The 22,228-nt window shown below is 42.1% G+C and overlaps 1 protein-coding gene across 2 annotated transcripts; it reads left to right on the top strand.

Annotated features, from left to right (window-relative positions):
• Positions 1-5,942: 5,942 nt before the first annotated feature.
• ALDH7A1 (aldehyde dehydrogenase 7 family member A1) lies at positions 5,943-21,892 on the top strand (the record flags this gene model as incomplete). 2 transcript variants are annotated; one of them, XM_080362884.1, is made up of 18 exons in its annotated part: positions 5,943-6,065; positions 6,242-6,295; positions 7,234-7,299; positions 8,979-9,059; positions 11,142-11,265; positions 11,976-12,108; positions 12,707-12,751; positions 13,754-13,831; positions 14,689-14,786; positions 15,674-15,715; positions 17,064-17,158; positions 18,031-18,115; positions 18,407-18,513; positions 19,148-19,264; positions 19,676-19,773; positions 19,933-20,006; positions 20,986-21,061; positions 21,838-21,892. In XM_080362884.1, the coding sequence occupies exons 1-18, from the start codon at positions 5,958-5,960 to the stop codon at positions 21,890-21,892; spliced, it is 1,536 nt and encodes a 511-aa protein (XP_080219010.1). In that variant the 5' UTR covers positions 5,943-5,957. The 2 variants fall into 2 exon arrangements, with proteins under 2 accessions (XP_080219010.1, XP_080219011.1); XM_080362885.1 differs by lacking the exons at positions 18,031-18,115; positions 18,407-18,513 and having other exon boundaries at positions 5,955-6,065.
• Between the last annotated feature and the right edge of the window lie 336 nt (positions 21,893-22,228).

The raw sequence follows: 22,228 nt of genomic DNA, 5'->3' as shown, positions 1-22,228 counted from the left end.
CAGAAAACCACAGCTTTGTTGTTAAAGCAACAGCACTTGGCACCGAACCCCATTGCGAACACAAATAGCCTCGCAGGGAGCACAGGCAGAGCCTTGAGAAACATCTGAGAGAAAAGGTCTCCTTTGCCAGGCCCTGGGGGTCAGGGCTCGGCCATTCTGATGATAAACAAACATGAAGGGCTGACATGGCATCAGAACCACCTCCACATCACCTTTACCACCTGTGACCAGTGTCTGCAGGCTTTTGCTTCACCATCCTCCAGGGACACGGACTGCTTGTTTCCTTCAGAGCTGTGTCCGTGATCCCCCCTTCGTGGGATCCCAAGCACCTTCAGAAACTTGAGTTTGTTTCTGCCTTTTACTTTGCTGGGGGTTGGTTCGTTGTGCCAGGATCTGCAGTTTAGGAGCACGGCAGCAGAGGGCTCATTAACATCCAAAATGCCCTTACAAGCCAAGGCGCTCTGCAGCATTTTCCTAAAGGCTTCAAGCCTGGTGTGGATGATCAGAGAGATTTCAGGAATAGCCAAACAGAGAGCATTTCAATAATAAATAGCAATGAAGCAGTATTTCTTCTATTTCCTTCCCCCCGCTCCTCCCTCCCCATTTCCAGAAGAGGTGCTATCAGCAGCCTTCACTTCTTATGGATCTGGAGCATCTCCTGATGCAGGCACAGTATGTCAGAAAAGGGGGTGCCTGAAGCCCCAGTTGAGTGAGGAGACAGTCCAGGACACCTCAAGAGGAGTCACACTCCTCTGAAGCAAGAGGTGGGTGTTCCTGGGAATCTCAGGTGCCACAGCACAGCGATACAGTTTATGTACTCATGCTGGAGTATATCCTTCCAGTCCTTCTGGGAAGTGTCAGGTCCACACTTTGTGAGGAAGACCTTTGTTAAGGTTCACTAGGGTCGATGGCAGTCATGATCTCCAGCATGTGTTTGGACGATTTCAACACAAAGCTGTGGGCTTCTGTTCCCCCAGTGGTTTATTTTGCTGGTGAATGCTATGCAAGGATATCTATAGCCACAGAGGCCTCTCAATTAAGTGGATCAGGTACTCTGATCCCTGAGGCACATGTGGAGCCACTGCAGCTCCATCTTCACCAGGTACAGCATCCTGTGCAGCCAGCTGGAGCCTGTTTCATCTGTGTATTTGATCTATATACAAAATTAACCTTCCAAGAAGAAGGCTTGCATTACCAGTAACAGTTATCAGGAGACAGAATAGCTCAAGGGGTGTGTCATGCTTCTGGGTCACTAGATCAAAACAAACTCAGTGCAGGTCAGGTGTGATGGAAATCTATCTCAGAGGGTTTTTGGTAGGCTCTGCCAGCCAGCCACTGAACAGCCAGTTCTGGGGACTGATCTACCATACTGTCCGTAGGATAGCTTCTTGAGGTCAAGGTTGTAAAAGCACCATGTCAAAGAAAGAAAGCCTATGCTGCTGCTCTCTTGTCAGTGTTTGTTCTCCAGGTGGATGTAAGGTTTCAACCCCCACTTAAAAGAAAAGACTTTTATCCTTCAGATGTACTTATTTCCCATTTCAAGTTGATTTTGCTCGAGATTCTTTATATATTCCCTTCAAAGGGGAATGGATTGCTGCCTTTTTGAGTTTTATAGTATCCAAACCCAGCTTTCCCGTACAAGTGACAATGGCAACTTCAGCTCTTGAACTTCATAATACTAACCTGTTGACATTATCCAAAGATACTTTTCATTCAACAAAATTACTTGAACAACCATTTCTTAAAGAGTAAATTATCTATTGTTAATACAATTCACAGGAAGAAAAAATGCATAGTTGTGGAAACCAAAATTTAATTATGACATTCTTGAGATCAGTGGCATTTTAGTTGTCTCCTTTAAGTATGTACTAAGACATTTAAAGCTTAGTATCAGGCTTTATTCCTATTTTGTTTGGTCATTCAGAAAACACTGCATACCTGAAAATGTTTTGTCATCAAAATAAGTCATCTAACAATTTAAAAATATGAAATAAAAATCACTTGCAGTTTTGCAAGATGAGTACACATCAGCTAAGGTAAGCATGTTAGTCCTGTGTTCAGGAAAGGAGAAATAAAATTATCGTAAAATCGCAAACACCACAGTGTGTTTAAGTGGCTGGCCTAGAAGCTGAAGCCACTTCCTTGAGATTCAAGCATGATATTAAAGAATGAAAATGATTATGCATGCTATTACTTCTTAGTATTATTACTTCTTCATTGAACAACAATAGCTATGTTTTTTTCCATGTTTTGATGCCTGTGATTCTGTGATTTTTTGCTGCAACTAGGAATTACCTGCCCTGCACTGCACTCCCTGCCATGTGCTCTGGCCCTTGAGGGGAACCCATAACAGGGGAGGATTTTGGACTCCACTGGCTTAGGCTCTATCCCTTTTGCCCCCATCCAAGGCAGGCAGGGGGCAGGAAGGGAACAGGGCAGCAGGCAGGCAGGGAACCAGCAGGGGACTGATAGTGGGCAGGCAGCAGGCAGGCAGGCAGGGGGCAAGCAGGGAGCAGGCAAGATGGTAGGCAGCAGGCAGGAAGGGGACAGGGCAGCGGGCAGGCAGCAAACAGGCAGGAGGAGGGCAGTGGGCAGGCAGGGAGGAGGGCAGGCAGGGCGGCAGGCAGGCAGGGGGCAGGCGGGGGGCAGTGGGCAGGGAGGGGGCAGGCAGGAGGCAGGCAGGGGGCAGGCAGGGAGCAGGCAGGGAGCATGCAGTGGGCAGGCAGGGAGGGGGCAGGCAGGGGCAGACAGGAGGCAGGAAGGGGCAGGGAGGGGGCAGGCAGAGGCAGGCAGAGGCAGGCAGGTGGGGCAGGGCCCGGCAAAAGGGGAGGAGGTTGTAGCTGGGCTTGTCCCAGTGGGGCAGCATTCTAAAACTGATGAGGACCGGGTGGCCTCCTATGCCCCTAGGGAGAAATTGATGTGCTCTGCTCACTCCCTGAAATGCCTGTACACCAATGCACACAGCATGGGGAATAAGCAGGAGGAGTTAGTATCCTATGTTCAGTCGGGAGATTATGATCTGGTGGCAACTACAGAAACACGGTGGGACAGCTCACATGACTGGAATGTGGTCATGGATGGCTACGCCCTTTTCAGGAAAAACAGGCCAGCCAGGCGTGGTGGTGGAGTTGCTCTCTATGTGAGAGAGCAACTACAATGTACTAAATTCTGCCCAGCAGTGGATGAGAAGCAAGTTGAGAGTGTATGGGTCAGAATTAAGAGGCAGGCTGGCAGGGGTGATACTGTTGTAGGTGTCTATTACAGGCCACCAGATCAGGCTGAGGAAGCTGATGAGGCCTTCTATGGGCAGCTGAGAGTGGCCTCACAATCACAGGCCCTGGTTGTTGTGGGTGATTTTAACTTCCCTGATGTCTGCTGGAAGGACCATTCAGCCAGCCAGCCACAGTACAGGAGGTTCCTCCAGTGCACTGATGATAACTTCCTCATGCAGATGGTGGAGGAGCTGACTAGGAGAGGTGCTCTGCTGGATCTCATCCTCACTAACAAGGAGGGTCTGGTTGAAGCAGTAAAGGTTGAGGGCTGCCTGGGTTGCAGTGACCACGAGATGGTGGAGTTCAGCATCTTGTGTGGCAGGAACAGAATAGCAAGTAGAATTGCAACCCTGGACTTTAGCAGGGCTAGCTTTGGCCTTTTCAAGCAATTGCTGGGGGAAATCCCATGGGCAAGACTGCTTGAAGGAAAAGAGGCCCAAGAGAGCTGGATTGAATTCAGAGATTGCTTCTTCCAAGCTCAGAATCAGAGCATCCCCACACGTAGGAAGTCAAGGAAGGGAGCCAGGAGGCCTGTGTGGTTGAATAGGGATCTGTTGGGTATGCTCAAGCAGAAGAGGAGAGTTTACAGGTCATGGAAGCAGGGGCTGGCCACTTGGGAGGAATATAAGGCTGCTATTAGAGGATGTAGGAAGGCAGCTAGGATAGCCAAGGCCTCCTTAGAATTATAGCTGGTGAGAGGGGTCAAGGACTGCAAAAAGAACTTTTTCAAATACATAGCGGATAAAACTAATACCAGAGGCAATGTAGGCCCACTGATGAATGGGGTGGGTTCCCTGGTGGCAGAAGATACAGAGAAGGCAGAATTACTTAATGCCTTCTCTGTCTACTCTGCTGGAGGCTGTCCTGGGGAGCCCTGTACCCCTGAGACCCTGGATGAAGCCAGGTCAATGGAGGAGTTTGCTTTAGTCGATGAGGACTGGGTTAGGGAGCAATTAAGTAGTCCGGACATCCATAAATCCATGGGTCCAGATGGGATGCATCCGCGGGTGCTGAGGGAGCTGGCTGAACTCATTGATAGACCTTTCTCCATCATCTTTGCCAAGTCTTGGGAAACAGGAGAGGTGCCCAAGGATTGGAGGAAAGCAAATGTCACTCCAATCTTCAAAAAGGGCCGGAGGGAGGGCCCAGGTACTTATAGACCGGTCAGCCTCACCTCTGTCCCTGGGAAAGTAATGGAACAGCTTATCCTTGGTGCCATCTCAAGGCATATCAAGGATAAGAGGGTTATTAGGGGCAGTCAGCATGGCTTTACTGAGGGTAAGTCATGCTTGACCAACCTCATAGCCTTTTATGAGAATGTAACAAGGTGGATGGATGATGGCAGAGTGGTGGATGTGGTCTACCTTGACTTCAGTAAAGCCTTTGACACAGTCTCCCATAGCATCCTAGTTGCTAAATTGAGGAGGTGTGGTCTAGACAATAGAGTAGTGAGGTGGGTTGCAAACTGGCTTAAGGAGAGAAGCCAGAGAGTGGTGGTCAATGGGGCGGAGTCTAGTTGGAGGCCGGTATCTAGTGGGGTGCCTCAGGGGTCAGTACTGGGGCCAATATTATTCAATACATTCATTAACGATTTGGATGAGGGAATTGAGTGTACTATCAGCAAGTTTGCTGATGACACTAAGCTGGGAGGAGTGGCTGACACGCCAGAAGGCTGTGCTGCCATCCAGAGACCTGGACAGGCTGGAGAGCTGGGCGGGGAATAACCTAATGAAATTTAACAAGGGAAAGTGTAGAGTCCTGCATCTGGGCAGGAACAACCCCAGGTTCCAGTATCGGTTGGGAAATTACATATTAGAGAGCAGTGTAGGGGAAAGGGACCTGGGGGTCCTGGTGGACAACAGGATGACCATGAGCCAGCACTGTGCCCTTGTGGCCAGGAAGGCCAATGGCATCCTGGGGTGTATTAGAAGGGGGGTGGTTAGTAGGTCGAGAGAAGTCCTCCTTCCTCCTACTCCGCCCTGGTGAGACCCCATCTAGAATATTGTGTCCAGTTCTGGGCCCCTCAGTTCAAGAAGGACAGGGAACTGCTGGAGAGGGTCCAGCATAGGGCAACAAAGATGATGAAGGGCATGGAGCATCTCCCTTACGAAGAAAGGCTGAGGGAGCTGGGTCACTTTAGCTTGGAGAAGAGACTGAGGGGTGACCTTATTAATGTTTATAAATATATAAAGGGTGAGTGCCACGAGGATGGAGCCAGGCTCGGTGGCAAACAATGATAGGACAAGGGGTAATGGGATCAAGCTGGAACACAAGAGGTTCCACTTAAATTTGAGAAAAAACTTCTTCTCAGTAAGGGTGACAGAACACTGGAACAGGCTGCCCAGGGGGGTTGTGGAGTCTCCTTCTCTGCAGACATTCAAAGCCCACCTGGGCACATTCCTGTGTACTCTCACCTAGGCGTTCCTGCTCCGGCAGGGGACTGGACTAGATGATCTTTTGCCGTCCCTTTCAATCCCAAACACTCTGTGATTCTGTGCATGCACCAATCGCCGCTGGCTGCAGGGGGAGCGAGGCGGGGTGCGGCCACTGCCGCGCGCCTCTGCCCCGCGCCCCTGCCCCGCCCACTCGCGCGCCCTGGCCTCCCCGCCGCGAGCGGTCCCGGCGATGCTGGGAGCGCGAGTCGCTGCAGCCAAGCTGCTGCGGTGCGGTGCCGGGGCAGCCGCCATGTCCACCCTGCTGGTCAGCCAGCCGCGCTACGCCTGGCTGCGGGAGCTGGGCCTGCAGGAGGAGAACCCGGGCGTGTACAACGGGCGCTGGGGTGGCGGCGGCCAGGTGCGGGCGGCGCAGCGGTGTGAGGAGGGGAGCGGGACCGCGGGAGCCGGGTCCTGAGGGGCGGCGGGCGGTGCCACGTCGCGGGGACCTCGGCGGTACTCTTGGGCGTTGCGTCCCCTCCCTGGGGGAGAGAGACGACCGCGGCCCCCCTGCTCATCCTCCCCTTCCTGCCGTAGGTTGTGACGACGTTCTGCCCCGCCAACAACCAGCCCATCGCCAGCGTCCGACAGGTGAGCGGGCCCGGCCCGGGCGAGGGCCCCGGGGGCAGGGAAGGGCTGGAGGCCGGAGTGGCGGTTGTTCCGGGGTTGGTTTGAGAGCTGCTCCTCCTTCCCACAGGGTTCGCGGGGCCACGAGGCCGCCAGGGTGGGAGGCGGTGGGAGTGGGAGCCCCGCGGCGGCTGTTGGAGCTCAGCCCAGCTCGCGTCCGCTGCTGCAGTCGGGTCTGTGGCTGTGCGGGGAGAAAACTGGATGTGCAGCGCCACATCCGCCCCCCCCGCCCCGCTCTTGCAGGGGGTGTTCGGTAGAGCCTTTACTGCCCATGTTCGGGCGGTACAGAACGGGTCGATCGCGGCTGTTCGGTGGAGCCGACTGGCCGGGGGGGCGTATGAGGGAGAGCAACGTGGCGTTCACGTGGTAAATTTGTGCAAGTTTTTAGTGTAAGAATGGTGCTGTGGCGCTAACTGCCTGCTTCTAAATGTTCTTATTTCCCATCTGATTGGCCTATTATGTGAGGCTGATGGAGTACGAGAGTCCTCATAGCCTCTGTTTAGTAGTATCTAAGATTGACCATGCCGGATTAACAGTTTGACTCTGTGGTCTTAAAGGTCTTTTCCAACCGAAACAATTCTATGAATCTATATGAGTATATGATGAATGCTTCCCTTATAACTATTCTTTATGGAGCGCCTTTTGTGATATGAAGGAAAGTTTCTGCTAACTTTTTGTTGTTGTTGCTTAGGCAGCACATATACTTTTTCTCAACAGTAACTTCAAGCAAATTGACATGCCATATTGGGACCAAACTATATTAACGTCCTGCGAAAGTGGTATTCTGTAGTGCAGCACTGTCCACTAGAAATGTCTTGCTTGGGATGGGAAAGCTTTTCTGTGGTGTTTGTTGTGGGGTTTTGGTTTTCCGAACTTTTCCTTTTGCATGCTTCTTCATGTAGGCTAATTTGGAGGATTATGAAGAAACAGTAAAGGTGGCTAAAGAGGCATGGAAGATCTGGGCTGATGTAAGTTAACAGAGACTTGTCTTTTATAGCATACCTCTGGCAGGTAAAGGCCATTCATTTTCCCTGTCAGGTGCAGTTGTAAAAACATGTTCATATTGTATATGTTGCATTAAAGCAAAAATCTGTAATGAGGACCTTTAGAAACAAACCCATACAAGTTGCACACATTACCATTGAGGTACAAAGGGCATTGACTTGTGGAAAATGTTTGTTTTGAAAAGCTGGGCAAATTTGCACAGTTTTGTGCCTATAAGCCATTGCCAAGAGATTTGCTGAAGTTCAGAAACCTTGTAGTGAGCAAATTCTCCCTGTGGGTGTTTTTAACTTCCTGTTACAGCATGGTTTCCCCTGTGAGAACTCTGCAGAATATTTGGATACCTAACTTGTGGTGATAACCCTGTTCTCATGGGGTGAGGAAGACTGCTGGTTTTGAGTTTGCTTTTTTTTTTTTAATTTTATTCTCCAGCTGTCCTTGTGTTTCATGAAACTGCTACATTATTCCAAAACTTTAGTGTTACGTTTCTGTCTCAGGCAGTAGCTCAACTTTTTCCTTAGCAAGCTGTAGTTCTCAGTGCACCTGTACAAACTGTGTCCAGCCAGCATACATTCTCTTGCTGGCCATGCCATGCTTGGTTTTTATAGGTCCCTGCTGTTTCTTTGATACCAGCTGAAACCTGAATTTCATAAGGGGTTGGCCATTCTGTATTTTATCCTGTAAATCCTTCACCTTGTCTGAAGAAAATAAAGTTCAGGGCAAATGCGGTAGCTCCCTCAGGATATGTTAGTATGTGTTCTTTTGTTACAGTTTGGGAATACAATGTTGGTGAGTGTATACCAACGCCTAATGTGTTTGGAAATAATTTGAAAGCAATCTACCGACCAACAGATCCAATGCTTTCAAGTCTCAAGGCTGTTTGGATTTATTTTGTGAATTTCGTTGCTTGTAATGGGCTTATCTGAAAGATTTGGCCTGTAAAGAGATGTGCTTGCATTGATATGTGTTCCTCACCTCTCTCTTTCCAGAAAACTGCTGTTCATCAGCAGTTTCTGACCCTGTAAATCGAGTTGCGTATGTATGGTTTATTATTGACCCTGACTATTGATTGTTATCTAGCATACTGATAACACATTAAAAAAAAAAATCTATTAATACATGGTATAGGGATTTCATTTTTCCATGATTGAGGCTTCTGTCCGTCTCAGCATCTGCTAACAAAATATATGTCAGCAGCTGTTGCCATACAGAAAAAAAAAAAAAAAAAAAAAGTGATGTTAAGTACACTTCAAAAGCTCAGAAACTGGTAAGTGTGCTTTTATAAAAAAACACTTGTTTCCTGAGGTGCAGCTGATTGTTTGGGGGCATTGTGAGTGGTGTAGCTCAACAGAAGCAGCATAACTAATAATCTGAATTATTCTGGCAATATTCAGTGGAACTGAAGTTTTGAGCAGACATAAATTTGTGTAGTGTTATCAGTCTCACTGAGGACAGAAACAGTTTCTGGTAAAGTGGTGTGCATGATAAAAATGAATGAGTAACAATGTCTTGGGAAGATAGGGGAAAAAGCAGAGCAATTAGTGATTTCTTACTGTAGAAGTAGAAAACTAACCATATATATGCAGCAGAATTCACAGATTTTCAGTCTCAAATAGATTCTTATGTTTTCTTTTGTTTTGACTAGATCCCTGCACCTAAGCGTGGAGAAATAGTGCGGCAGATTGGTGATGCCCTGAGACAAAAAATCAAAGTTTTGGGAAGTTTGGTAAGGTGTTTTAAGAAGTAGCTTAACTTGGTGTTGGGGGAAGGAGTATGTCAAGACCATTTTTAGCGTACTAGTCAGGAATACTAACCTTAGTAATTGTTAAAATGTCATTAGTTCCGTTAGCTTGCCTAAAGAAATTTCAGTTTTGTTTTTTTTTTAAAAAAAGGGAAAAATAAAAACATGTAAGATTGCATTCTGGCATCCTAAACAGAAAATGATAGTATAAAATAGGAAAAGAAAACATAATTCATTCTGAGCCTGTGCTCTGGCTGGGAGGAGCATTACAACTGTCTCCCTGCTGTTTTCCCACTTGTCTGTCAGACAGGGCACTGTCTGATTCTAAAAGTGTCCTGAAAAAGAACTTCCTCTAATACAGAGCTTTTAACCTTGAAGTCTGTCTGGTGATCTGTAGGATTTGGCAAACTGACATGTGAAGGTATAAGGCTTCAGAAGGTAAGATAATCTTATTGACATCTTGCATTGCTGTGCAGGACATAAAGGCTGAAAGACCGCTCCTTTAAAACACTTGCTAGTTGCTAGGGAAGAAAAGGAGACAAGTGGGGAACTTGCTACTTTCCTTTTACAGGGTTTGCCTGCATTGCTGCTATTCAGGCAGAGCTGTCAGTGAATAACTCCATGTGCAGTCAGACCCATATTGTTAACCTACACAACTTTGTTCTGCTGTTTCCCTTGAAGTTGTCTCCACAGCAGAGTTTCCATGGTGGAATTAAGAGTGCTAACATACTTTTATATTCAAAAATGGTACAGCTTCCCTGGTGAGTGTGGGCAGACAGAACTTTGCTGTATATTCCTTGGACAAAACTTGTTGCTTATTACCAGAGCATTTTTCTAGTTTTCCCAAACAGGTAAGTCTGTTCAGCTCTTCCAGGGTAGGGGGTGAGCTCTAGGGTGAAAGCTGTGTGGTAGGTTTTAGGACTTTTCCTGGCTTTAGAATATGTAAAAGAGAAAGGTATAGCAACTCACCTTTCCATATGCTGTTGGAAATTTCCAGCCTCGCCTCAATATGTCTTTGTCAAGTATCCAGATGTATTTCTACTGCACTTACAGACTCACTGCTCTTAGTAGATATGTCTCATGCCCCTCCATTTCTGGACACAGACAGGGGCTGTTCCTTCTATCTCAAGATGACGACAAGCATCATATAAATGCCTAGAAATATGCTTAGTCATTTTTATTTTGACCTTTATAAGGGGAGTAAAATCTTGTGGCAGTCCTTTGAACATGATTCCTCACTTAATAGCTTATTCAAAGTACAGTCATCTGTCTAAATTGGTGGGTGATATCTCTGTGAAAGTCATACCTAGGTATTACAGCATAACTGTAAAATCAAGCGGGGGTAAATGAATGACTTCGCAATTCCTAAGTTAGTGAATTTTCTCACTTTTGAATGAAAATGTCTTCAAATACTAGCTTATTCTTGTTGATAGTCTATGTCTATTGTGCACATCTAACATGCTTTTAACAGAAGGACATAGTTTAGGATTGACTTCAGCTAGAAAAAAAATGAAAAAGCAATCCTAAACCTCCTGGGTTACTAAACTAATGAAGATGTGTAGACATTTTCAGCGATGTCTGAAAATGGAATCTCAAACTCACTTTGAAGTGTTGTAAAATGAGTATTTTGCTTATGAAAAATGTAAATGACCATTTCCTTTTCCTGGAGAAGAATCAGCCCTCTTTTCCAATTTATTCCATACTTGGTCCACAATGTATGCAAATGTCCTGATGGAAATTCAGAGTATCATTGATCTAAACCTATGAACCTGATTACTGTTGGATACTCCTTTCAGCAGATTATTTTTAATTTCCTCCGTTCATTAATTTCTTCTTCTAATTTCCTGCTATCATATGGGAATTTGAGTCCTTTCTAGTTGTCTATTGCATTCTTTCTTTAAGCTGAGAATAACTGAGGAAGAAGTTAATCTCTTCTGATTAAAAAAAAGTGTATTAAATCTTACTTGGTGTACAGATATGCCTGACATTAGTGGGAGACAAAATGTGTTTTGGATGCAAGGGAATTTGTTTTTAACAATAATTTTGTCTTCCTCTTAATTTTTTCAGGTCTCTTTGGAAATGGGAAAGATTTTTGTGGAAGGTGTTGGGGAAGTACAGGAGTATGTTGATGTGTGCGACTATGCTCTTGGTTTGTCCCGAATGATTGGTGGACCTGTCTTACCTTCAGAAAGTTAGTATGTGTGTATACATGTTGTTTTCTGTTGTGGTGTGGGGGTTTTTTTGTTGTGGTTTTTGTTTGTTTGTTTGGATTTTGTTTGTTTTGTTTGTTTGGGGGGGGAGTGTTGTTGTTTTTTGTGTTTTGTTTGTTTGTTACAAATTAAGAGATGGAGATGTAGCTTAAATATGCAGTGATATAGTGCAGCAAAATTTCTGTTCTGTGAGTTATTTAGGGAGCATGTTATCTAGGAATAGATATGCTGGTAGGCAGTAGTGCCACCTAAAGAGCTATCTAGCCTGTGGCGTGTAGCAAGAGAGGATATAGATTTTTCTCTCCACTCTTTGAAGCATTAGATCCTCTTGGATTTATTTGTTAATTAAGGTGCTAGAGGAAAGTTGGTAAAAAGTCCAGCAGCGCACTAAGAAATGAGAGACCTTTTTGTCAGTTATTGTTTAGCAAACAATCACCATTCCGTTAACTGAATTGTTAAAATAGCAAAACTTCATGTTGTCCTGTTATTACTTTTTTTTCACAACCTAGCTAACCTTGTTCCAGTGAGCTGTGGAGGACATGTCATACAGCGCTCCACAAGCTAATGGTGTGATGAACAGAGGAGTCATGCGGTGCCCCTTGCTCACACAGTTTCCTTTTTAAAGAAACATTAAATGATGCATTGTTACACTGTTACACTGATGCACATTACACTGTGTCTTTGCTTTCAGGACCTGGCCATGCCCTTATAGAGCAGTGGAATCCCGTTGGGTTAGTAGGAATCATCACTGCCTTTAACTTCCCGGTGGCAGTTTATGGATGGAACAGCGCAATTGCAATGATCTGTGGAAATGCTTGCATCTGGTAAGATATAGCTCTCCAATGTACTAACTGTTTTAAAATTAGAGAGTTGTTATCTCAGGCATGAAATAGTTATCAAATGTCTGGTGTTTCTGTCTCATGTAGGCTTAATTTCTATTTACTTTTAGGTTCACTGTAGTCAAAGAGCTTGGTTTTACTTTATGGTAACCTGTTTTATGAGACAGTGAGACTGAGGCTTGTCCAGAACTTAGCCAAATGGCCTGTTAATAAAGAAACAGGTGGAGGTCTTGTGGCAGTTGTAGAGAACAGTTGATATTTTCAGAATTGCTACACCTAAAATTAAGAATCTAAGTAAAAAAAAAAGTAGCTTTACTTCCTCTCCCAGCTCCTGCTTCGCTTTCATCTACCTGCTTCACTGTAGTGTTTAGCATAGTTCTTGTTCATGTGGATTTTGGCAGAAGCTCTGAATGGTAAGCTGTGGAGAGAAACACTTGAGTTCCTATCTTGACATGCATCTGAAAACTGTCCTAATCAAAATGTGCTGTATTTCAGATAACATAAAAATTGCATGCTTGAATTATTTCTAATCCTCGAAGAACTGAAAATAAAATAATTTCATTATTTCTATTTTTCTTTTTAGGAAGGGTGCTCCTACAACATCACTCGTTAGTGTTGCTGTTACAAAGTAAGTTCTGGTTTCTTTGCTTTCTGGTTTGCTTTTTAAACAACTTTTCTGTTTGAGGTAGTGTTTGTGATCAGAAGAACTGCTTCCCCTTGTAACCTTAGAAATCACAGTATACATAGGATGTTACCTATACTGTTGGACAGTTTTTTTCTGGGAGCTGGACTATGCTTCTGGTGTAGTAGGGTTAGCTATGCAGTTTGGTTCCTTGTAGAAGACAAACTGCTGGTGAAATTCAGCTTTCCTTGATCACTTACTTGTGTTTCTTAATAATCCCTTTTTTGGGACTCTCAGCCCAACATTAACAGTCAGTTTCTTTGCAAATTCTTCTGGCTGGCCATGTAGACCTATGTCCTGAAGTCTTTCCCACAGTCTTTATCCAAACCTAGTAACTCTTCAGCATGAGTTTCTAGGTTTCAAAAGTTAATAAAAAAAGAGAAGAACTCCAAAGAATAAATGTCATAGTGATAATGACTCTAGGTTTATTGCTATTTTGCTTACTATATCAGCATTTAAAAAACGTATCTATTGTTTGCTAAGAATAACATACATTTTTAAATGCTACATAGAAATAGGCCCCTTCAAAATAACTGATTATTAAATCTTGTAGCTTTAACATTAACTTTGGAGAACAGTGGCCTCAAACTACTTATGGGTATTTTGTGTAGCTCCATAAAGTTATATAAATGTCTCTTTCTAATGGTGAAAGACTGTACAGCCAAGGTTTTTACACACTGATCTAATGCTTGTCTGTGCCAATTGTGTGAACACATAATGAATATATTTTAGAGTCTTACTTCTGCGTGACCTATGGCTGTAACTCCAAAGTCTTTAAGAGAGAAATGTGTTATGTATAGTATGAACTACATGTCATTTAACTGCCAGACTGCTGATTTTTAAAAATCTGTACCTTCTTCATGTGCATGGTCAGACAGTTTTAATGGTTCATTCCATGTTACAGGCACCTGTCAGAAACCTCTGAAATTTTTATGTCTTTGATTCTAGGATAATTGCCAAAGTCTTGGAGGATAACAAAGTGCCTGGAGCAATCTGTTCTCTGGTTTGTGGTGGAGCAGATATTGGGTAGGTAACATTTATTGTGTCTTGTGAAGATGTGTAGAGGATGAATAATATTCTTTGAGGTATTTCTCAAAGTTTTTCTGATCTCCAGGAGTTCCCAGCACATGCACATACTTGTTGCCATCATTTTAATCAACTGGTCTGAAACTCTGGCCCTGCTGTAAACATAACGCATATTTCTACTTGCTGTTGTGAGATCATATATTTAATGAAGAGACATGGCTAAGTTTGTATTATACTTCTGCATATGCTTACACCCAAAGAATACAGCTAATGTTAAATTCTACTCATCATGTTCTTAAGAGTTTTCGTTTTCTAGTCCATTGGCCTTTAGGACCTCTTGTGGGGGAGAATACTTCCCCATTTTCCATGCTCAGATAGGACTCTGCACTTGCTTATAGATGCATACCTGTGCTTGGAAGCTGTACAAATCAAATTGTTTTGTTTGACTATTAAAATATGGAAGTTCCAAGTACAAATGTATATCCACATTATTCTTTGGAGCATTTCAAGAGAAGACAAAACAGATGGTAAGCATTAAAAAAAGCCACAGGTATGCGTATTTTCTTAGGGAATGTAACAATTTCAGCCAATGTCACTACTCACTTCAGATTGAATTTCAAAATTAGTACAGGTGATGCTCTTATAGTGTGAAAAGGGGGAGGGAAACAGCCTTGTTCCTCTTTTCTGACTAAGCAGCAGCTTTCCTGACATCTGCTCAATCACCTGATGTTTCCAAAGAAGTGGCTCTGACTTTGAAACATCTCCCTGGTTGAAGTTCGTTTATTTGGAAGGTGCAGGCAATTTTTTCAGCAGTCTGCTCTTCCGTTGGACATGGTGGTATGTCTCCTGTTGTGCAGGACAGCAATGGCGAGAGATGAGAGAATCAACCTGTTATCTTTCACTGGCAGCACGAAAGTGGGCAAGCAAGTGGCACTTACGGTTCAGGAGAGATTTGGTGAGTGTATGGGGTCTCCTCTATTTCTTTCCATGGTTGAGAAAGGCAGGGGAGTGCTATAGGATTTTAAAATAACCCAGCATTTTTTTCAGGGCTTCCACAAATCCATGGCCCTACAGGTAATCTGGGGAGATCCATGAATATAATTGTGTGGACATTGTCAAGATGAACAGCCAAGGCCTATGGTCTTTCGGCAATATGTTCATGGATAAAAGCCCCCTCACCTTTTACTTATAAATACAGGAGAAAAGTTAGGATTTTTTTAGGTGCTGTTTTTGTTGCAAATATTTAAATGTGTACAGGCGTGAGTCCCTGCACAGCTGCTGGATTCTAACTTTTTACTTTTAAGTGGAAAACCTTGTGAATAGGATTTTCTCATTTTACACATTTGAAGTTCATAGGAGTATAGAAAAACCAACCAACCAACCAACCAACAGATTGCAATTGTTCACCCAGAAGTAGATGGTAATTTTTTCTATCAGTTTTGAAATAGAGCAGTTGGCAGAAAAATAAATAAACCTATTTAAATTTTATGTTTGATCTCTGTAGCACTTCTTCCTCTTCTTTGTCTGTATTATACTATTTATGCTGCAATTTTTCCTCTTTTCATATTTTTCTTTCCACTGCTACTTTTGTGTATTTTTTAAGCTTCTTTCTGTCGTAACTGCTTTCCAAGTATCTTTCTTCAAAATATGTGATAGATGTAGCATTTGGTGTAATTTTCTGCTTTGCTTAGAGCTTTTAATTGACTGTAATGCCTAAAACATTTTGTCTATTGAGAAAAATATGTTTAATGAAACCTAGCTCTAGTTAGAGGTGAGCTAACTGAATGAGGTGCGGTGAATACATGTGTGCATGACAACTTGCTTTTTTTTCATTTTTATTAGGTCGAAGTCTGCTGGAACTGGGAGGAAATAATGCCATTATTGGTAACGTGCACTGTAGAAATTTAGTCCCATAGGTGATATTTGGAAGTTAGTATGCAAATGTTTGTAGTAAATTGTCCCTTTTTTCTTCCGTCCCCATCCCCGGGGGGTTTAAAAAGTCTAGTAGAATGTCATGGGGTTTTTCTTCTGTCTTCAGTGTTGTGGAGGGGTAGTATTTAAAATAAAAAATGAAAGTTCAAGCTCTCATATGTATTCACCTTTGAAGTGAAGAAGGGAGTGGTAGAAGCAGGAAGCTTCAGTATTGGGACGTGGACAATGCTAAATAAATTTATCCTAGGATAGTTCTTACCTTGTGAACACCACACTTTTACCATTTTAGAAAACAGGTACACATTATATATAAGTCTAACACACGATACTTGAAATCAAAGCATGCAGGTATTTGTTTCAGTAGCACATGTTACAGGATTAAGTAGCTTAAGGTATGATCCAATTCCCAGAAAAACATAGCATAAACCCTGTGAAGCAGAGCAAAGTGATGCAAAGAAAATACAAGCTAGATAAATGCTTAAATTGCTGTCCTGTTATGTTAAAGCCTTCTTTTTCACCTTTTTCGTATCATGAACAAATGTAATTGCCTATCTAGAATATTAAGCTCTTTTGAAAGCCACATTTGAGCAAGTCTTTCTTTTTTTCCTGTACTGCTTCACAGCCAGTACCACAAACGTAATACTTAGAAAATTGTTTCCTTTTTCTTATGAAAGTCCTGTATTTTCTGGAATTGGTTTTGAATGATGGCATAAACATTGTTTGGTTGGACTTTGTCCCAAGTTTAATAATAATTTTGAATACTTAGAGAATTCTGTGGGACTGGCTAAGCTGAGGTATCCTTTGAGGCTTTTATGTACTAGCTTTGCTTTAAACATCCCGGTGTTTTCTAGCCAGATAAATTTGTTCAGCTCAGTTATATTTTACATTATTGTGTACTTGTATGTTTCAGCTACCTTTTTGCATGCTGTCTGGATACACTTTGCTGTTGTTTCTTTAAGCTTCTCAGCATCTCAGTGATAGGACAAGGTGATGAAACGGCAAGAAAATGCATGTGGTTTCTTGAATTAAAATGAAACTCAGGTTCTTTGCAAGCTTTATTGCAAAAGGCTATTTTTAGTTGTTCATACCTATGTTTGTGTTCAGTTGCAAATGTTTAATTCCAGGTGTAAAAGTAGTAGAAGTTTGGAGGTGTTTCTATATATCTTAGTGTTCTATGCTAGTGCTGCTATTCCTAATGCTTCTTGACCAACCTGTCAGTTTATTATATTGTTTGGTGTCTTAAGTCTTGTGAACTACCTATATACTTCATTAACATCCTAATGTTTTTATTTTTGTTAAGTGTTTGAAGATGCAGATCTGAACCTTGTCATCCCATCTGCTCTGTTTGCTGCTGTGGGAACAGCAGGTCAGAGGTGCACAACTGTTAGAAGGCTGGTGAGTAAATGTATGTTGTCTGATTTGGGTAGCTCCGAGTTGAAAATTAATTCCAAATTAGCTCAGAAAACGCGTGACAATTCCTAATATTATGAAGAGCAAGAAATAATCTATGAAACGCTTTTTTGCTTTGTCAAAAATTGGTAGGATGGGAAAATAAGATGGTCATTTGTCATACTACTATACTTCTAGCTCTAGAGGGTTTTTTTTATGTATTTCTAAATGTACCTTGTGCTAGAACTCAGGAAAACAAAACTTATCATAATTCTGGTATTTCTTTCTATTTTCATTGTCAGTGCTGCTTTGCTTGTGCCTGCTACAAATTTTGGTTCAGGATTTAGATTTCAGGAAAGTGAGAGTGTGTGTTGCTTACTTTATTATTAATTTTAACTCATAATTTTCAGTAAGTTTAAAGGTGTTATAATGTCAGCCTGTGTCTGTATAGTCTTTTCAGGGTTGGGTTGATGGGGTAAATATTCACCAAAATTGATGTGGCTTAACTTTGGGTGTATAAGAAGAACAGTGATTCCTCAAATTATAGCAATAAAAAACACTTTAGTATTTGTCCTGAAGCACTTAACTGAAGCATTTGCAGCACACATAGATACCATTAATCTGAGAAGGTATCAGTGAAACCTAAACAGGTTTTTGTTTCTTGGCTTCTTTTAAATCTTCATATTGAAGATTTTAGATCTTCATTCCATGGCGTTGGTGCTGTTTTGATGTCCTGCTCGTGGGTTTAATTTTAGGATTTGCTGAATATGAGCAACACTATCTCCACACTTCAGTCAGCCATTTTCAAAGCGTAGTTGTACTTCAGGAAGTTACATAGGCTGAGCTGTCTTACAGCCTTCTTGCCATGTTTTGTTTAGTTCCTCCATGAAAGCATCCATGACGAGGTGGTGGCAAAGCTTGCTAAGGCATATGCCCAGGTCCGCATTGGTGATCCATTGGATTGTAAGTAGCTGTTTGCCAACTCATGGATTTAGGAGACAAGTTTCTGTTTGTTTCTTTGTGTTTAAATTACAAAGTGTTTATAGATCAAAGCCATCCAGTGTTAGCAGTTTACCAGGGAGTGGGGATAGCTGGTTTCATTTAGAATACAAACTCTGAAAGGAAGATAAAGAATCCATCTACTACTGCTCATCTTGGACAGGTGAAATGATTACTCCCAAAATGTCATTCTAAGGATATTTTGAAATGTATACTGTTTTGCTGAAAGTATGTCTTTGGATCTTTGGTTTTTAGCTGACACTCTGTATGGGCCTCTTCATACCAAAGAAGCTGTGAAAATGTTCCTTGATGCAGTAGAACAAGCAAAACAACAGGGTGGCTCTGTCGTCTACGGTGGAAAGGTGACTTGTATTCTCCCTGCTACATTTAGTGCTCTAGGAAAAAAAAAATCAGTGACAGGGTGGCTTCAGCCAAGATTGTACCTCAATTTGTCCCATCAGCCATTACAGGATGTTAAGCTAGTCAGTCTGAAAATGTTTGAATTATGATCCTGTCTTCAGGGTAAAGATGGGTCTATTTAGGAGCTGTGATCTTCTCCAATAAATGGCTAAGAGCATTTGGCTGTTCCTTGCACTACTCCCTAGTCGCAGGTGATGGTAAAAATACAAACAGAAACATAAACGAGTATCAAACACATAACAAAGAATTGCTGTTTTGTCCCTGGATTCATAATATCAAACTTCAGGAAATACTGAAGATTCAAGGGACCCACTTGCGTATCTTCATCATATGGGACATTTAATTCTCATGGACCTATCACTCTAGCAATTCTTGTCTTTCACTGGCACCTTCTTTATTCCTAATACCTTTGAAGTTCTAATCAAAGTTACCTACTCTGATGACCTGACCTTATGTTTCTGATTGCTAGGCACAGCTATAACAGTCAGACCATGAAGGATTCCCGTCCTCCACTTGTACTAAGCAGGATGCTGGTTTGAGCTTCCTCACTTGTTTCTGCTTTTTTGTGTTTTGAAGGTTATAAGTCGCCCTGGAAACTATGTTGAACCAACCATTGTGACTGGCCTTCCTCATGATGCACCCGTTGTCCACACTGAGACATTTGCCCCCATACTGTATGTGCTGAAATTTAAGGTAAAATAACAATGGGGAGTTAGTCAGGTGTCAAAGATGCCAACAGAAGAGGAGGGAGATTTCAGATGTATGTCGTGTTCATGTAGTTGTCCTGGCACTTTAGTTGTGGTAACCATTGTTCTGCACTGTGAGATATCCACTCTAATAGCTTACCTCACTGTGTAGCTACATTTATGCATTTTCTGTGAAAAACACTGGAATTAAGATGACAGTCTGTACAGGAATAGATTTTTTTTATTGCTCATGTATGTTTTGAGCAGCGGTGGAGGTGTCCTGTCCCAGATTTGTTGCATGTATATTTTTCAAGTAGCATACAGTGTATTTGCATTATGTCTGGTGCATTGGATTTTTTTCTCACAGTGCTTATTTGTAGCTGCTGTGCTTTGAATGGTCATTTTATGTTCATTTTAGGAGCAAGAGGAGGTTTTTGCCTGGAATAATGAAGTAAAACAAGGTCTTTCCAGCAGTATCTTTACCAAAGATTTGGGAAGGATTTTCTGCTGGCTTGGGTATAATTTAAGTTATTTTTCTACCTTCCTGAAGCATATGATCAGTCTTTCATGTGTTTAGTAAACCTATGCACAATGCTAGCTGAGCATTTTGTAGCCCTCATTTTAGGAAAGGAGCTTTTCCTGATCCTGAGGAGTAATTGTGTCTTACCTTTGTAGGCCAAAGGGATCTGACTGTGGAATTGTGAATGTCAACATCCCAACTAGTGGGGCTGAGATTGGAGGAGCTTTTGGTATGTTACTTATGCTTTTTTCTTTATCCTTTAAATGTTGAAATCCTCTAGTATCACACCTAGAGACTTGGTATTTTTCCTCAAGCTTCATTTTTCTTAAAGCTGGGTGGGCTTTTTTTTTTTTCCTGATGACTCTGGATGAGAATAAAGCATTACCAGTGTAAGACTAGTATAAAATAGGTCTCCCCATCTTATTTTTCAAGGTTTAAATCAGTCCATTTAAATGGCTAACTCTGAAAAAATATTAAGTTAATTTTGAATGATACTGCTTTAGCAGAAAACAGACATTGAATAGATGTATCACAGAATGTTAGGGATTGGAAGGGACCTTGAAGGATCGTTGGATTTCAGCTTTTAAAAATCTGTGTATTTGCTCTTTAAATATTCCCTGTGTAATTTTCCTCCTCCCACCAAGGGAACGCAACTCAGAAGTATGTTCTGAATGTGTTTAGAGATGTAGCTGAGTGGAAAACTGTTTAAAAAAAAGTTTAAATTAAAACAATCATGAGCATTTTTGTTGTGTATGCTTACATGTGTATACGAAAATGACAGCATAGAACATTTTTGTGAGAAATTCTTTAAATACATTTTTGTCTTTATTTCTCTTTTTTTGTGTATACTGAAGGAAGTGAGGGGAGGCAAGAATAAATATTCACTTTACCATTTAAATAGTACAAGAACAAGCACATTCTTGTACTCTTGTCTCATGTTAAAACAAAATATCTTCAAAACAAGGTCCCCTGGTGCCAGCATAATGAGACTTTCAACTCACAGATGGTTTTGGATCAAGCATGAGGAGAGAGCTAGCTGTGTGAGTTGTATGAGGTGGCATTGTGGTAATTTATTTCAGATATAGAACAAGGGAAAGGGAATATTTTTCCCCATGAGCTTTTATAAAAATTATCACCTCCTGGAGTTAGTCCAGATTCCCATGCTCCAAAAAAATTTCAAGTTTTCATTTATAACATCTTTCTTACAGGTGGGGAAAAGCACACTGGTGGGGGAAGAGAATCTGGAAGTGATTCATGGAAGCTTTATATGAGACGGTCTACTTGGTAAGACAGAGTTCTGGAATTCCAAATAAATGTAAATTACAGATAAACTTGCAAATGTTCAAAGTTTATAAATCCTGACTGTGGGAAGTTATCTTTGCTAAATACAAAATAACCATGAATAAGTGTAATTGCCTTCATGCAAGAATTTATATCTGTGTTACTAGTAAAAGATGATTTAAAGGGACTAGATAAAGACCTTTCTATACTCACTGTTCCTCAAGAGGGGAGAAAAAAAAAAAAAGTCATTTTTTCCCCTCTTGCCTGATTTTAACCTTGGCAAAAATTGAGTTACTGAAACTTAGGAGGAAATACATGAAGTGGCAACCACAGTGAGGGGGTACTATTGCCAGTGGTGGATGATTTAGCTACGTTTTGGATATCTGTCCATATATATCCTGACAGCCTGTAGTGGCTGGCTGTTCCCACTCTATGCTACCTTCTGCTATCATGCACAGGTAAAGGCTACAGGCTTATGAACATAAGTAATCCCACCTCGATTCTTCTGTATGGATATTCTCCTAGTGAGAGACTGAGGTGATACTTTACTTTCTCTTTGATCTCTCAAGGAAGAGATAATGGGCAATGTGGTCTTTCCCCACACCTAATTACCGTATTGAAAACCGGAGTAAAGCCAGTTCATAGCTTTAAACAGGTGAACTGCTTACAGAAGTCTTGTGTATGTGTGACAGAAATCAGAAGCCTTGTACATAGGAAACTGATGGTATAACCTGCCTCAGTGGTCAAGCCTGATCTCTAAATACTTGTTTCTCTTCCAGTACGATCAACTACAGGAAGGATTTACCTTTGGCTCAAGGAATTAAGTTTCAGTAACAGCCTTATGAACAGACGTGCTATGAAGTCTCGTAACATTTCAGAAACAAGCACCTTCTTTCATGGTGAAGAAAATTAGTTATCTGGAATTTATCTGCAGCAAGGATACTAATTATGTCAAATAATGAGCTACTCTAAAATTGCTTCACTTTCAATCTATAAAGTTACTACTTTACTCTTCAAATAAAAGTACGTGGTCTTTTAGAAGAAGATAGGGTGACTGAAACTAACAAAATTGGATTTAGGTGGCCTGCATAATTTTCTGTTGCATTATCACTATAGTTCAGTATCAAAACTGTCTGTATGCCCTTCCTCCCCACCATTTCCTGATATTTC

Source organism: Nesoenas mayeri (genome assembly GCF_963082525.1).
Source record: "Nesoenas mayeri genome assembly, chromosome: Z".
NCBI lineage: Eukaryota > Metazoa > Chordata > Aves > Columbiformes > Columbidae > Nesoenas > Nesoenas mayeri.
The sequence above is the reverse complement of the archived record's forward strand: the minus strand, read 5'-3'. Positions and strand labels throughout refer to the sequence as shown.